The 14506-nt window shown below is 44.0% G+C and overlaps 1 protein-coding gene across 6 annotated transcripts in view; it reads left to right on the plus strand.

Moving 5' to 3' along the window:
* The window catches only part of PDE1A (phosphodiesterase 1A), a 156158-nt gene that overhangs the window by 85830 nt on the left and 55822 nt on the right, over positions 1–14506 (plus strand). The window contains exon 1 of one of the 6 annotated variants that reach the window (XM_083496399.1): positions 10253–10394. The exons of 4 other annotated variants lie outside the window; for them this stretch is intronic. In XM_083496399.1, coding sequence (XP_083352525.1) covers positions 10336–10394 — 59 coding nt within the window. In that variant the 5' untranslated portion in view covers positions 10253–10335. Of the gene's footprint in view, positions 1–10252; positions 10395–14506 lie in introns of those variants that run through there. One more of the 6 variants, XM_083496396.1, reaches the window with a different exon arrangement.

Raw genomic sequence — 14506 nt, forward strand, 5'->3', positions numbered from 1 at the left:
GTACCAGGTGCTATTTTTGTGTGGGATTCAGTCACATTCTGGCAAATTCAGTTGGCGCAGTTGAAACTGGTTTGGATTTCTCACTCAACAAACTTATTCCCCCCCCCCAAATATCAGACTTTTAGTGATAAGGAAAGTGATGAGGAGAATGCACTTGAATGTTTGCAGACCCTCCAAGTGTCCCTATTTTCCAAGGACAGTGCTGGATTTACAGAAGCTGTCCCAGTTTTTGATTTGATCCCCAAATGTCCTGCTTTTCCTTTGTACGTCCCTATTTCCACTGGAGAAATGTTGGAGGGTTTAGAATAGGATATTCTTATTTTCACTGGTGAAATATTAGAGGGGTATGTGTGTGGGACAGGGATGCGGGTGGCGCTGTGGGTTAAACCACAGAGCCTAGGGACTTGCCGATCAGAAGGTCAGCGGTTCGAATCCCCGCGACGGTGTGTGCTCCCATTGCTCGGTCCCTGCTCCTGCCAACCTAGCAGTTCGAAAGTACGTCAAAGTGCAAGTAGATAAAAAGGTACCGCTCCGGTGGGAAGGTAAACAGTGTTTCTGTGTGCTGCTCTGGTTCGCCAGAAGCGGCTTAGTCATGCCGGCCACATGACCTGGAAGCTGTACGCTGGCTCCCTTGGCCAATAAAGCGAGATGAGCGCCGCAACCCCAGAGTTGGCCACGACTGGACCTAATGGTCAGGGGTCCCTTTACCCTTATCTTTATGTGTGTGGGATAACACTTGCTTTGATGTAACCCACAGTTTGGCAGTCTTTCCATTCTTCTGAATTCAGATAAGTGTTCAGAGGGTTGGGGGAAACCTTGGGGCAAATGAAAAGCCAAGGTCAAATTATGAGGGCTTCAAGATCGGCCCATAACTCAGGTGAAGCATTGAATGGTGGAATGAGGAGATGTCCACATGGCAACTTTCACACTGTCTGTTTCAGGGTTGGGGAGACTTTCTCAAACTGTAAGTCGCTTTTCCTTCTGGGCATTGTTCTGAGGACCAGAGGCCAGTGGCAGCAGGCAGGAAGGCTGAGGGAAAAGCCAGAAAAGCAACAAGGGTGAAGTTCACCTTTTTACAGTAGGCAAGTTTCTGCATACAATCACACAACTCTTCTATCCTCCAAGGAGGCATGCAAGAAGCATTATCAGAGTTCAGGGACACTTTCCAGCCAGGCAGAAATACTCAAGGGTCAGTACGGGGTGTGGCTAAGGAAGAGGTATGCTCTTTGGAGAGACATATCTGAGGGCCAGATAGAGAGACATGGAAGGCCACATTGGGCCTCTGGTCCTGAGTTCATCCCTGGTTCATTTAGCACCACAGTTAACCTGAATGCACCACAAATGCAAAGGATGTGTCCTTTGGTTAAGACAAGACCGTCCTTTCTCACTCCGAGCCTGTAAAGCTGGTTAAACAGATTACATGCAAGGCTAATTGTTTCTTCTTCTCTGGCGATCACTCGTAGCCGAGTAAGATTGTCTTCCATGAACACGGTTTTAACAGTGAGTCTGTAAGTGACTGTGGAGGCCAATTCTGGATCCACACGTCCTTCCACAGTGGGGACATTGGTTTCCGGGTGGGAGTTGATCACAGTGTGGATTTGCCAAGCGTGCCTTCCTCTTAGCACGTTTCTCCCTTGCGTCCTGAGTTTGAGTATCTCCAAAACCCATGACCAGCTCCCAGTAGAGATTGTTGAAAGATACAGTTGGAAACTGATAATCTCCAGCTGTATCACTGAATGAAGAAATATCTAGGTCCCTAATGCCACCACATAAAGAAAAAGAAAAAGAAAGGTTTGGTATACTAGCTGTTAGCTATATATCTATAGATATAGGATTTTTAATATATATTTAATGTAAGATTTAGTTAGCACCAATAGTAAAACAGCAATGTGCTCTAATGCAACGTAATCCCAGCATCCTTTTCCCATATTTTTTCCCCTCGCTTTTATGGCAGTGTATCAAACATGGCCAGTTTCCCAGAACCTTTCAAGATAATTTTATGTCTAGTCAACAGATTGGATGCTTTCAGTATAGGAAGCCGCGTCTTGGCTCAGAAAACACATCTGAACAAAGTTGCCTAAAATATGACAAAGTATTTATGAACTTACTAGGGGCTGCACCCCAGCTTGCTCTGCTCAACAACCTCTCTGACATTCTCCCTCCTTCCACCTCATGCAACTACAGTGGTACCTCAGGTTACATATGCTTCAGGTTACATACGCTTCAGGTTACAGACTCCACTAACCCAGAAATAGTGCTTCAGGTTAAGAACTTTGCTTCAGGATGAGAAGAGAAATCATGCTCTGGCGGCGCGGCGGTAGCAGGAGGCTCCATTAGCTAAAGTGGTGCTTCAGGTTAAGAAGAGTTTCAGGTTAAATACGGACCTCCGGAACGAATTAAGTACTTAACCTGAGGTACAACTGTATTAAGTTTGCTTTTCACCTTCCCAACCCCTTTTCAGAAGCTACTTCTCTCTTCTCTTCCACAGCCCTACTTTGTGCCAGTTTTCACCTTCACCCCATGTCCATGCCTCCCCCTCCTTTTGTGCGACGCCCCCCTATTACACACAAACCACCCACATGGTAACCTCCTGCATCTTCCTCCCCCCACCTATTGCAACTTCTAAGCACTGGTCAGACCTCACCTGGAGTACTGTGTCCAGTTCTGGGCACCACAGTTCAAGAAGGACACTGACAAACTGGAATGTGTCCAGAGGAGGGCAACCAAAATGGTCAAAGGCCTGGAAACGATGGCTTATGAGGAACGGCTAAGGGAGCTGGGCATGTTTAGCCTGGAGAAGAGGAGGTTAAGGGGTGATATGATAGCCATGTTCAAATATATAAAAGGATGTCACATAGAGGAGGGAGAAAGGTTGTTTTCTGCTGCTCCAGAGAAGCGGACACGGAGCAATGGATCCAAACTACAAGAAAGAAGATTCCACCTAAACATTAGGAAGAACTTCCTGACAGTAAGAGCTGTTCGACAGTGGAATTTGCTGCCAAGGAGTGTGGTGGAGTCTCCTTCTTTGGAGGTCTTTAAGCAGAGGCTTGACAACCATATGTCAGGAGTGCTCTGATGGTGTTTCCTGCTTGACAGGGGGTTGGACTCAATGGCCCTTGTGGTCTATTCCAACTCTATGATTCTATGATTCTATAAGAGCTGATTGAAGAATCGCTGTGTCGTCTGATATGTTCACCCACAACTTAACAGGAGGTATTCCTGGTGAGTTCTGGCCCCTCTTTTTCTAGAAAAATACCACTGTTCCTAGAAGAAATAATCCTTCAGATATTATGTAGATAGAAATGTACCCCATCACAATCCCTCTTTCAAAGAAATATGAACAGCTCTGTGAAGACACATTTTAGCCAGAAGTGATTTCCAGGACATTCTGCAAGTGATTTGTTCTCAAATATTTAGAAAGGCCTTTTTCAGCAAGGTTTTTCCAATAGCGTGAAGAGCAATAGGTTAGGAAAGGTTAGATAAACAGTGTTACATCCATTACATATGTTTTAGACATTCAGAAGCCTTTCCCTATTGCAAAAATAATAAAAAGTAGAGTGCTGTTTTATAAGAGATATTTTGGCCCATGGCTCAGTTGTAAATCTAGCCAAATATTATATTGGATTTAATCTGCAAAGCTCAGGGGATGTCAGTAGCACTTTGAAGGGAGTTGTGGGTGGGGGAATCAGATATAACGCTGGTCACATGGAAATGTGTATAGGGTTGTTATTTTTACACACACAGCTGCCGCTGCATCAGATCTCTTGTTAGCAGCACAGTCTTACCTGCAAAACATTTAAATGGAGCAATTATGCCTTTAAATTGCTCCCTGGAAAAACAAGGCACTTGTCTTAAGTGCCTTGGCACACATATCACCCAGGGTTCCCATATGATGAGGCAAGCAAAGAAAACTTAACCATGGCTTGGATTGCCTGCCTGTTTTCCATGTGCAGCTATAATGAGCCTTGAAGGCACTGCAACTAACCTTGCTGCTGTGGTCAATTAACCTTGCAGTTAACATATGCTAAGCCATGCATCTTTCCCTCTGCCTATATATTTTTGCTCGGGATACATTGATTGGGTGTGTTTGTTTTTAAGAGTCTGAAAAGCATTATATATCAGAAGGAGGTCGACAACAGTCTGTGTACCAAGATTATTCATGTGCCTAGTGGTTTACTTTGTAAAATGTTTGCTGATTTCATTGCTATTGTGGTTCTGCTTAACTTAACTAAACTTAAATATAAGGGTCAATTTTAATTTTTACATTATTATGTCTCATGGATAGCTCAGTTGGTTAGAGCATGGTGCTGATAACATCAAAGCTGCAGGTTCAATCCCCATAGGAGGCAGTTGCATATATCTGCATTGAACTAAATGATCCTCAGGGTCCTTTTCAACTCTATGATTGATTGATTGATTGATTGATTGATTGATTGATTTCCTGCCCTGTCTCATAAGATCCCAGGGTGGGTTACGAATATGTAAAAATTCAATATCAAAACCAAGTGTTCCTGCTTGCTTTGAACTCTTGCTTCCCATTGTACCAACATATCCCAAAGCACAATAAATGCCTAGGTTTGCACACTTAAGAAAGTAAGAGGAGCCTTGTTGGTTCTGGCCAATGACCTATCTAGTCCAGCATCCTGTTCTCACAGTGGCCAACCAATGGGGGAAGCTTAAAAGCAGATCCCAAATGCAATAGACCTCTCCCCAGCTGAACCTCCTGTTTTTCCACCTCTAGCTTAAACGGAGCCCAAGTTCCTTAACTGATGACTAATGTATTGAGAATGATTTGTATGATCTGTACCCATGGCTTGCATTCTTAAATTTCATACATCATTTATGGATCTTTGACTTGTACCATTCCCATTATTGTAAGTCCGCTCGCCTTCCGGGTGTGGCGGCATTGGGGGCCAGAGGCTGCTCCCCACAGGACCTGATGAGGGGTTTCTGGTCACTGGGAACCCATCTGAGCTGTTGAGGAGGGTGTAACACCCCTTTCGCCTATCAGGTGCTGGATCCAAGCCAATTGGCCAATGGCAGGCAGGGTTGGACGCAGGGTTGACCTTGGGGGGGGGGTAGGCCTGATGGAGCAGGTAGGCTTCCTTCAGGTCCACCTCCAGGGCATTTAAGGACCTTGCCCCTGGACCTGTTACCTGGTCTATTCCTGTGACTTGGGGCTTGCGTTCTTCACTTTTAGATATAATTTATGGATATTTGACTTGTATTGTTCCGGTTGTCGTAAATCGCCTTGAGACTTATAAGGTATAAGGTGTATAAGGTGCTTAATAAGTGAAACAATAAGATTACGATACTGCATTTATGTCAATTCATCTCCTTTTACTCTTGTCTCCATCTTTACTCACTGCCCTTCTCAATTTCTGCTATCTCTCCTCTGCAGAATTTCTGCGCGGTAGCCGGCCACCGTCCAATTAGAAAGAGGGTATAGCAAATCGATTTTAAAAGTAGCTGTTCAGTCATAAGCGTTCCTTTGAATGCCACACAACATTCCCTTTTTTAAAATAAATATTTCATTAAGTTTTCACTATAGAAAAACATTCAAGAAAATATACCAAGACAAAGAAAGTACAAAATCACAAAAAAGCAATAATACAAAAATACAAACATTGAACACATCAAAAGAAAGAGAAAAAGAAGTTAAAAACACATATACTAACAAAAAACAGAAAATTCCCTCTTTCTTAGTTTCTAATCTTCCATTAACTTATTTTCCCGACTTCCTCACATCTCCCGTTATTGTATCCCTTTTAAGAATTAGTTCAGCAAATTCATATCCTATTAATTTATCTGTTATTAATCCAATCTTACATTTTACTTTGTTGCTAAAGCCCCCACACAACATTCCCCAAGCAGAAAGGATTTACAGTGAAGTGAGGAAGAACCAGTAAAGGAAAATAGATATCATCTCTCCCACCCGTATCCACCCCGAGCTAAGATTTATACTTGTTGTGCCAGAGTGACAGCAAGCAAATCCAGTTCTTCCTGCAAAGTCAGCTTCCAGCTCTCCAGCTTTCTATCTTTAAATGACAAACACTGCTTGGAAAGAAATTTCCACGCACCTGAAGCTTGACCCCAAACCACAAATAATGGGACAGGAAATGGCTTCCCAAATACTCTTTATATATACAGTTTTTCCATGGTACATGATTTGCAACACATCATTACTGGTGTGTGCCGACTTCTCGAAAAGGTCATAATTCTTTCACTAGGTTAATTCGTTCCAAACACGTACACACATAGAAGATGTGGGAGAGGAATCCCTTTCGGGATCATTCGGTGTATATTCAATCCATTGGAAATATTCTGATCTGAATAGTTCATTTGTCCTGAAGGGTTTTCACAGGGTTTTCATAGTCTACAGCAGGCTTCCTCAACCTCGGCCCTCCAGATGTTTTGAGACTACAATTCCCATCATCCCTGACCACTGGTCCTGCTAGCTAGGGATCATGGGAGTTGTAGGCCAAAAACATCTGGAGGGCCGAGGTTGAGGAAGCCTGGTCTACAGCCCATTTTGCAGTCTAAAGCTTTCACAAAAGATGAGAATCCAAGCCCTCCTCTGCCATTTGCATACTTATAGTTACCTAGAAAATGTAATGGTGTGTCCACCGATATAAAGACTCTCCTCCCTGGAAGAGAGGGGAGTGGTTGTGGGCGGGAGACCGAGCTCCGCCCCTGGTAGGGGGCATTAGCCCCCTCCCCTCCTACCTGGCTGGCGCCCACGCCCACCGGAGGTGGCCAACCAGGTGCCTCCGGGGGGGCATGTGTAGCAGCTTAATGCTGTGGTGCAAGCTCCGCCTCCTCATTCGTCGTCGTCCCTCAGCGAGTCACCCACCCTCCACTCCCATTTAGCTCAGGGTATAGGTTTTTGGCCTTGCTATGGACCTTAGGTTGGTCGCCCTGGTTGGCTGGGGGGCCTGGTAGGAATTTTTCCATTTGGCATTAGGCCTTTTGGTTTTTTCGCCTACCTCGTAGCAATCGTCACAACTTTTGTGGTATTGGTGGGTAGGTTAGGCATTGGATTCATGTGTTGTGCTGTGTCAAGGGCTAGGTGTGGCCATCGCCTATGCTATCTACCGTGGGTTATTCCGTTAAAGGAATCTGGTGGTCGTGTATTCCGTCCGATGCCTGCTTGGCGGGAGGCCATGGCACGACCCTCGGTGACATCAGGGGGTGAGCCTATAGTTGGATGAGCATCAACAGGCTCCACCTACTGTTGAATAAACCCACCACCTATAGTCATCCAATGCCTAAGCCAATACCTTTTCACTGCTGTAATCAATAAAGTTGTGGCCTTTTCTTGCCCATTAACCTTATATCACGTGTCCTTGTGTATTTATTTCACATAGCAGGGTCGGGCCCTCGATCCACAATCACAGTTTTATCCTGTCAAGGCTGTTGCCATAAAGGGGGAAAGTGCTTGTCAGGGAACTGTGGATTGATACAGAGGCAGCGCCACAATGGTGGTTGGAAAGTGATTTAGTTTTCACCAGTACCACAATTGCTAATGTAGCACTGGGGAGAAATGAGCTTGTTTCTGAGGTAAACTTTTATTTTTAAAACGATTAATGGTATGTGTGAGTGCACACACATACACAAAATTCATTTAGTTCAGTTTATAAGTATACATAAGTTCCTAGAAAAGCTACTTTATTTGCACACACATTATAAGAAAAATACATTGGTGCTAAATAATAATAATTTTTATTTTATTTTATTTTATTTTATTTATTCCCCACCCATCTGGGTTGCCCCAGCCATTCCAGGCGGCTTCCAATAAAGCAATATTCAATAATCCATTAAAATAATAAAATTAAACAACAGCAAATAATAATGAAACAGTTTACACCTATCAGTTACAATGAAGAATTGCTATATAATAAAACTAGTGCATGCTCACAGCTTGAATGCTTTAACCCCTTTCTTTCCAGTGAAATTCTATGTGATTGGTGAAAACTGACTTGAAATCTTATAATGGGAATTCATTACAGAACCGTACCTGTACAACCAGTTAGCTAGGGAGTGCAATGTACTCTGTGGGTTTGGCCAGAGTTTGTGGTGTGTGATACATCGCTGTTGCCTCTCGTCCTGTGGATTTGCACCTTTCCTTTAAATCGAAAACTTGACAAGTGGAGTCTTCTCTTTCTTCAGTCGTAAAGCTGGCTGAAATACAGCTGGGATTGTTTGTACTGTACTGAGAATTCTGCGCTAAAATGTCTGTTGGTAAAGGAGAGTGCTGTGATCCGATTCCTGACCGGCCTCCCAAAGCAGGATTGCAAACGAACAATGAACGCTGCAGAAAGAACGACATCTGACCTTCACGGTTTCTATCATTTCTCCTTACTCCCCTGCCCTTCCAAGTATTTGAGACTTTCTGCCATCCCACATTGTTGTATGTTGAAAGCATTAAAGAGACATAATGGAGTAGCTTCTCTGCTGGTATAAATTGGGCTCCAGCTCTGCAGCCCTGAATGGGTCTGTGTCTAGCTTTTGAAGCACCTGGGGATACAACTCAATGTTTTCAATTTTCTCTTCCTTTCTGTGCTTGAAAGGATACGGAAAGACTGAACTTTTTCTTCTTCCAGGGCAAGGCCAACACAGCATTGCATCCCATTTCTACATGAAAGCACCTCTTTTTTCCCCAACATGAAAAACTAAAAGCTTTTATACTAAAGTGTATTGAGCAGCTTTCATTATAAAGACACCTTTCGGGGGACTAAAATGGTCGCTTCTGCACTTGGTACAAAAATTGGATATTCACATGCAGTTCACTCCCTTAAAAGTGGAGTCATTACATAGTTCTGTTGCAGCAATCTCATATGCTATGGGAGGGGAAACCTCGAAATACAAGCAGTATGCTCTTGAAAATGCTATTTCCACATCCTTGTGGCTTCTTACTGTCCCTCTAGTTCCACCATCCAATGTCTTATTTAATGAAGCTTTGGCATATGTGTGTGGAACCTGTAGTCTTCCAGATATTGTTGGACTATAATTCCCATCATCCTTCATCCATGCTATGCTGGCTGGGGATGATGGGAGTTGGAGTTCATCTGAGAGGCACAGGTTTCACACTCTGGCCCTGTATGTTCAGGATTCATCCTCATATCCTTTGGTACATACTGAAGACAACATAAATGTACCGTACTTCCCCCAATCTTGTAATAAGGTTAATATGTATCATTGGAAAAATACATCTCCACTCTCTCCCATTTCAAGACATGTTGAGTTGTGATCTAGACACACATTAAACTACATCCGAGCTGAAATTTTGAAAGAAGATTTTCTGATGAAGCGCTGAAGAAATGTTGGTTGGGGCTAAATGGCATGCTGAAGTAATTCCGATGGAAGAAGAAATAGACAATGTTGCTAGAGTGTCAAAACTCACTGAAATGGTATGATTAAGAGAAGGCAGGCAAAGCAAAGAATGATTTGAGAGATTCTGGTCCCCTTTTATTAATTACATGAAAGAGGAGTACAATTCGGACCCATTTAACAGTTTTTCACTGTTGCTATAATTTATGTATATGTCGTATATAAGTTTGTACTGTTTTATTCCTGGCAGCCAACTGATGAGGGTGGTGTATGATTGCACCTGGCTGAGTAGAGGGAAAACTTGCATTTGATGTGTGGAGAGAGAGAGAAAGAGAGGGAGAGAGAGAAAGAAAGAAAGAAAGAAAGAAAGAAAGAAAGAAAGAAAGAAAGAAAGAAGATTTCACTTCACTTTTAATTTGAATATTGCCTCTCTATATTACGATACACAAGGCGATGTACAGCAACAAAACATACAACAAAGAATGTGCGCCTTAAAATAATCTGAACTAATACAAAAAGTCATAATAAAACAAAACTTTAAAATGTAACGACATATCAAATAAAGTAATATTAGAACATAACAGTACAAAATAAAATTAACTCTCAAAACAACAGCAAATAAGCAGAAATTCACTCTTAACAAATACAATAATTACTAAACTATGATCAATAAAAATAACTGCAAGTGACAGACGCCCCTATCTGCTGTGGGTTGAAAGCAGCATCTTTCTCGTAATCAATAAGGGCACAGGGTGTCTTTTTCTCTTTCTGGCAGGTGATCAGCATCTGTGGGAAGGAAGGCACGGTGGCCAATTTCTCCTTTAAGTTGGCCATTATCCGTTTGAGGCTTATACGCCTGTCGGTCTTCAGGCAGACAGCATCGGTATGACGTCACAATGGCCAGCCATTCTTTTGCAGCTGCATCAGCCTTGGGGGCGGCGGGTGGGCAGGGGCAACACTGATCAGGCTCTTTTCCCACTGAATCCAGCCACCGCCTGTGGAAGCATGTATCTCCCTCTCAGGCAGAAGCAGGGAAACTCAGACAATTACTCTTTCTCAGTGAGGTGAGGTTCTGCAGGAACATATGGGAACCAGCGGCAGAGGATATGCCCGCGATGCTCAGGGTGGGCGCGCTCCCAAGGGGGGCATGGCACAGAAGGTGCCCTCCCAGGTTTGGGATAGCTGCTCAGGTGCACGCGCCCTGCAGCCGGGGGCCAAGCGAGCCGCCCACGGGGGCCGAGTAAGCTGCCCATGGTGGACATTCGGTGCGCCACCTGCCCGCGACTCCGAAGCCTCCCCCAAGCTGTCAAAACAAAGGGGGAAGGGGGAAATGCTGCAGCCAAAGTGGCGCAGCTCCCCCCTTACCCCGACAGCTCAGGTAGGTTTATTAAAGGTAGCCCAGGCTGGTAAATCAAATATGGATGGCAAAGACACACAGGAAGGCCTTATTGCAACTGCTGTCTCTCTAGATTTGCATTTTCCTTCCTGCAAATGTCTTTAAAAGTCAGACTGCCTTCCAGAAGTAATGCAAGACTTTTTAAAGCAGGAATTGGTAATTGGAAATAATTATGGGAGAACTTTAATGGGGTAGTTAGGGGAAGAAGGGTCTCTTAGACCCATGTAATGATGTTCCATGCGTCCAAATAATTATGACTCTGATGTATTGCTGATGGAATACTTTGCCATAAAGGAACACTGTGCTCATATTTTCTCTTTACTGTATGTGGGAATGTGCCTTAGGGCTGAAAAACCTCAATTTCTTAAAGAAGCCAGTTCTTTTTCCGATTCATTTCAGCTGCTTTTAATTTTTATAGTTTATGTTGTGTTTCCCTTGTGCGACCAGTGCAGCCTCTGGCAACAAATGGATTCCTGAACATTCCAACTGCTCAGAGAACATAGCTCTCGGAATATTTGCAGTCCAGCTTCTATTAGAGAAGGAAATGTCAGTTTGACTGGGATTAAAGCCTCACAAAGGCTAGGCACAGTAGTTGCTGTGTGGGATTGTCTGACTGGGAACAGGTCAGAAAGTATGGTAGCTGAGGGGTGGATGTGGATTATTCATTGGAAAATTAATTCAGACAAGATAGAAGTACTTTTGGCGTGAGAACGTCTGAGATGGAGTCTTTTCTAAAGTGGCACTAAGACTCTGAGACTCCCCGCATTTGGTCCCTTTGCTGCCAGTTTTCCCAATTTCCTGCCATTTTAATTGAGAGGGCATTTTTGGAGCCCTCTGGAGAGCAAGGGTCTTGGTTTTTCTGCCAACTGGGTATGCTTATTGCTGCTTTTTGTCTCCCCCCATTTTGCTTTAGTCCTGTATTTGAGGCTCTTCATTGTGAGCTTGTCAACATGCTCTTGCAAGAAAGGTGGGATACGAATATTTCAGTGAGTCAGTCAAACTAAAGGTGACTGAAGAACGTTTGTAGAATCGGCAGTGGATTGAGAAATGTGAACTTTGGGGAAGCCTAGATTGAAAAGGCAGTTGAAAAGGGAGCCAGCATGGTGTAGTGGTTAAGAGCGGTGGACTCATAAGCTGGTGAACTGGGTTCGCGTCTCCGCTCCTCCACATGCAGCTGCTGGGTGACCTTGGGCTAGTCACACTTCTCTGAAGTCTCTCAGCCCCACTCACCTCACAGAGTGTTTGTTGTGGGGGAGGAAGGGAAAGGAGAATGTTAGCCACTTTGAGACTCCTTCGGGTAGTGATAAAGCGGGATATCAAATCCAAACTCTTCTTCTCTTCTTGAGAAAGGCAGAGGAAGCTAGGGAAAATCCGAGAGAGGGGGCTCTGAAGAAACCTCCACAGAACTTCAGCTCAGGAGGGGGTGGGTGGGGTCATACTGTTTAGGCAGAGGCCAGGGAGGGACAGGAGTACTAGGGAGACTGACAGGGAGGGTGGCTAAAGGATGGAGGCCAAAGCAGGTCATGGGTTGAAAAGCACAACTTGAGAAAGAATAGGCAATGCAGACATTGCCGAGAGGAAGTACTATGCAGAAATTATGATGTGCAAGAAGTCTTCCTATCATCAAGAAGAAAAGAAAGAGAGGGATGGAGACTAGGGATACAGAGTTGCTTCATCAAGACTTTAGATTCTAGAGTCACTTTTGCACCTGACAGGCTTCTTGTAACTTTAAAGCAGGTCTGGGGAACCCGTGGCTTGCCAGACATTGATGAATTCCAGCTCCCATCATCCCTGACCATTAATTGTGCTGGCTGGGGCTGAAGGGACTGCGATCCCAACAACTTCTGGAGGGCCTCAGGTTCCTGGCTTTAAAGGGTTGCATTGGAAAGGGAGCAGTGGCCACAAAGGTTCAGTACTGTTAGTGAAACTTAATAACCTTGCAGACATAAGGGGAGGACTAAGAAGAATCAGTTGGTGGGAATGAAACATGGATACTGAATTTTACATTTTGAATTGAACTGACCAGTCAAAAAAAAACATTTTATCTTTATCTTTTTACTACTATTTTTTTTACTACTATTTTTTTTTTTTGAGGGACGCGGGTGGCGCTGTGGGTAAAAGCCTCAGCGCCTAGGGCTTGCCAATCGAAAGGTCGGTGGTTCGAATCCCCGTGGTGGGCTGCGCTCCCGTTGCTCAGTCCCAGTGCCTGCCAACCTAGCAGTTCGAAAGCACCCCCGGGTGCAAGTAGATAAATAGGGACCGCTTACTAGCGGGAAGGTAAACGGCGTTTCCGTGTGCGGCTTTGGCTTGTCAGAGCAGCGATGTCACGCTGGCCACGTGACCCGGAAGTGTCTTCGGACAGCGCTGGCCCCCGGCCTCTTGAGTGAGATGGGCGCACAACCCTAGAGTCTGTCAAGACTGGCCCGTACGGGCAGGGGTACCTTTACCTTTACCTTACTATTTTTTTATTATTATTTGGACACACCAGAGATGGCAGGATAGCTGAAGCTGAAAAATGTCTTAGTAAATATGAATAATCTGAGCTTTACTGTTCAGCCAGGTGGGCCTCTGGCATTGCATCTGCTAAGCACCCCATCAGCGCTGCAGAAACCTTTGCCACAGAAGCAAAAATAGCAGCGCTTGTTTTCATTTCACCTGTGTGATCACACGGGCTATGTTTCTTAAGATCTCCGCACCAGACTCAATGTGCTAGATCTCTTTAAATCGGGTGGGGGGAACACCCCCCCCCAATGTTATGGTACTGGTCAGTATTATGTTGCTGCTTTATGTAATCCAAATGGTCATTTCCAGACAGAAACGTCTAAACAAAGAATATTGACACAGATGTGAGGGTTAGGAAAGCACAACGTAGCTTCAAAGGGGTGTGTGTTTAGGGAATGTCAGGTGAGTAATTTGAAATTATCCTGTATCATTTGTAGCCCAACATGCTGAGGACAACTCTGTAATACATTTGGGTCCTCACGGAGCCTCAACCTTTTTTTTTTTTTTTTGCAGTCCTGAGACATGGGGCTGGGTGGGTGAGTAGGTGGAGCACGACCCTCCATCCCTGATGGGCTGCATTAAGTGTGATGAGTCACAAGTTGTACAAGCCAAGTTTTAATAGATGTTTTCAGAACAAACAGCAGTTTTGTTTGGAAGAGGTTTCTGAGGCTTATGAGGCTTGAACCCTCGGTGACGGCTCATTTAAAATAGTTGTTTTACAGCAGGAGCCGCCCACTGATTCTTGGGAATCGTGGGCACATTTGCAAACAGGAGAAACCACAATCGCACATCTGCATGTGCTCACACAAACATCTGGGCCACTAGCAGTGGCATAACGTGGTGATGGGGGCACAGGGACAGCTGCCCTGGGTTCAAATTTGTTAGCAAAATTTCAACACCTGGTGCTGACTCAATACAGCCGTGTGCTTCTGTCACTGGGCTCTGTTGAAAAGGGCTTCTCCATGCAAACCATGAATTGACATCCCCAGACAACAAAACGACTCTTCTTTTCTTTTTCCTTTTTCTTTATAATCTTTATTTCTTTTTTACAAAAAACAGAAAATAAATTAATCCTTTCACCCACATATACAAAAAAGAAAAATGATACATAGAAGAAAACATGAAAAGAAAAATAAAAGAAAAATATATATTTGTCAAATACACAAAATTATTTAAAGAGTGCGAACCATATTGAATATTCTATACCCAAAATTCCTAGAAAGACATTACCTTAATATTCCATCTTTTCTTTTCTTTTGTACCGTCACATTCTTTCTA

Source organism: Podarcis liolepis, assembly GCF_965112155.1.
Source record: "Podarcis liolepis genome assembly, chromosome: 1".
In the NCBI taxonomy this organism is placed as follows: domain Eukaryota; kingdom Metazoa; phylum Chordata; class Lepidosauria; order Squamata; family Lacertidae; genus Podarcis; species Podarcis liolepis.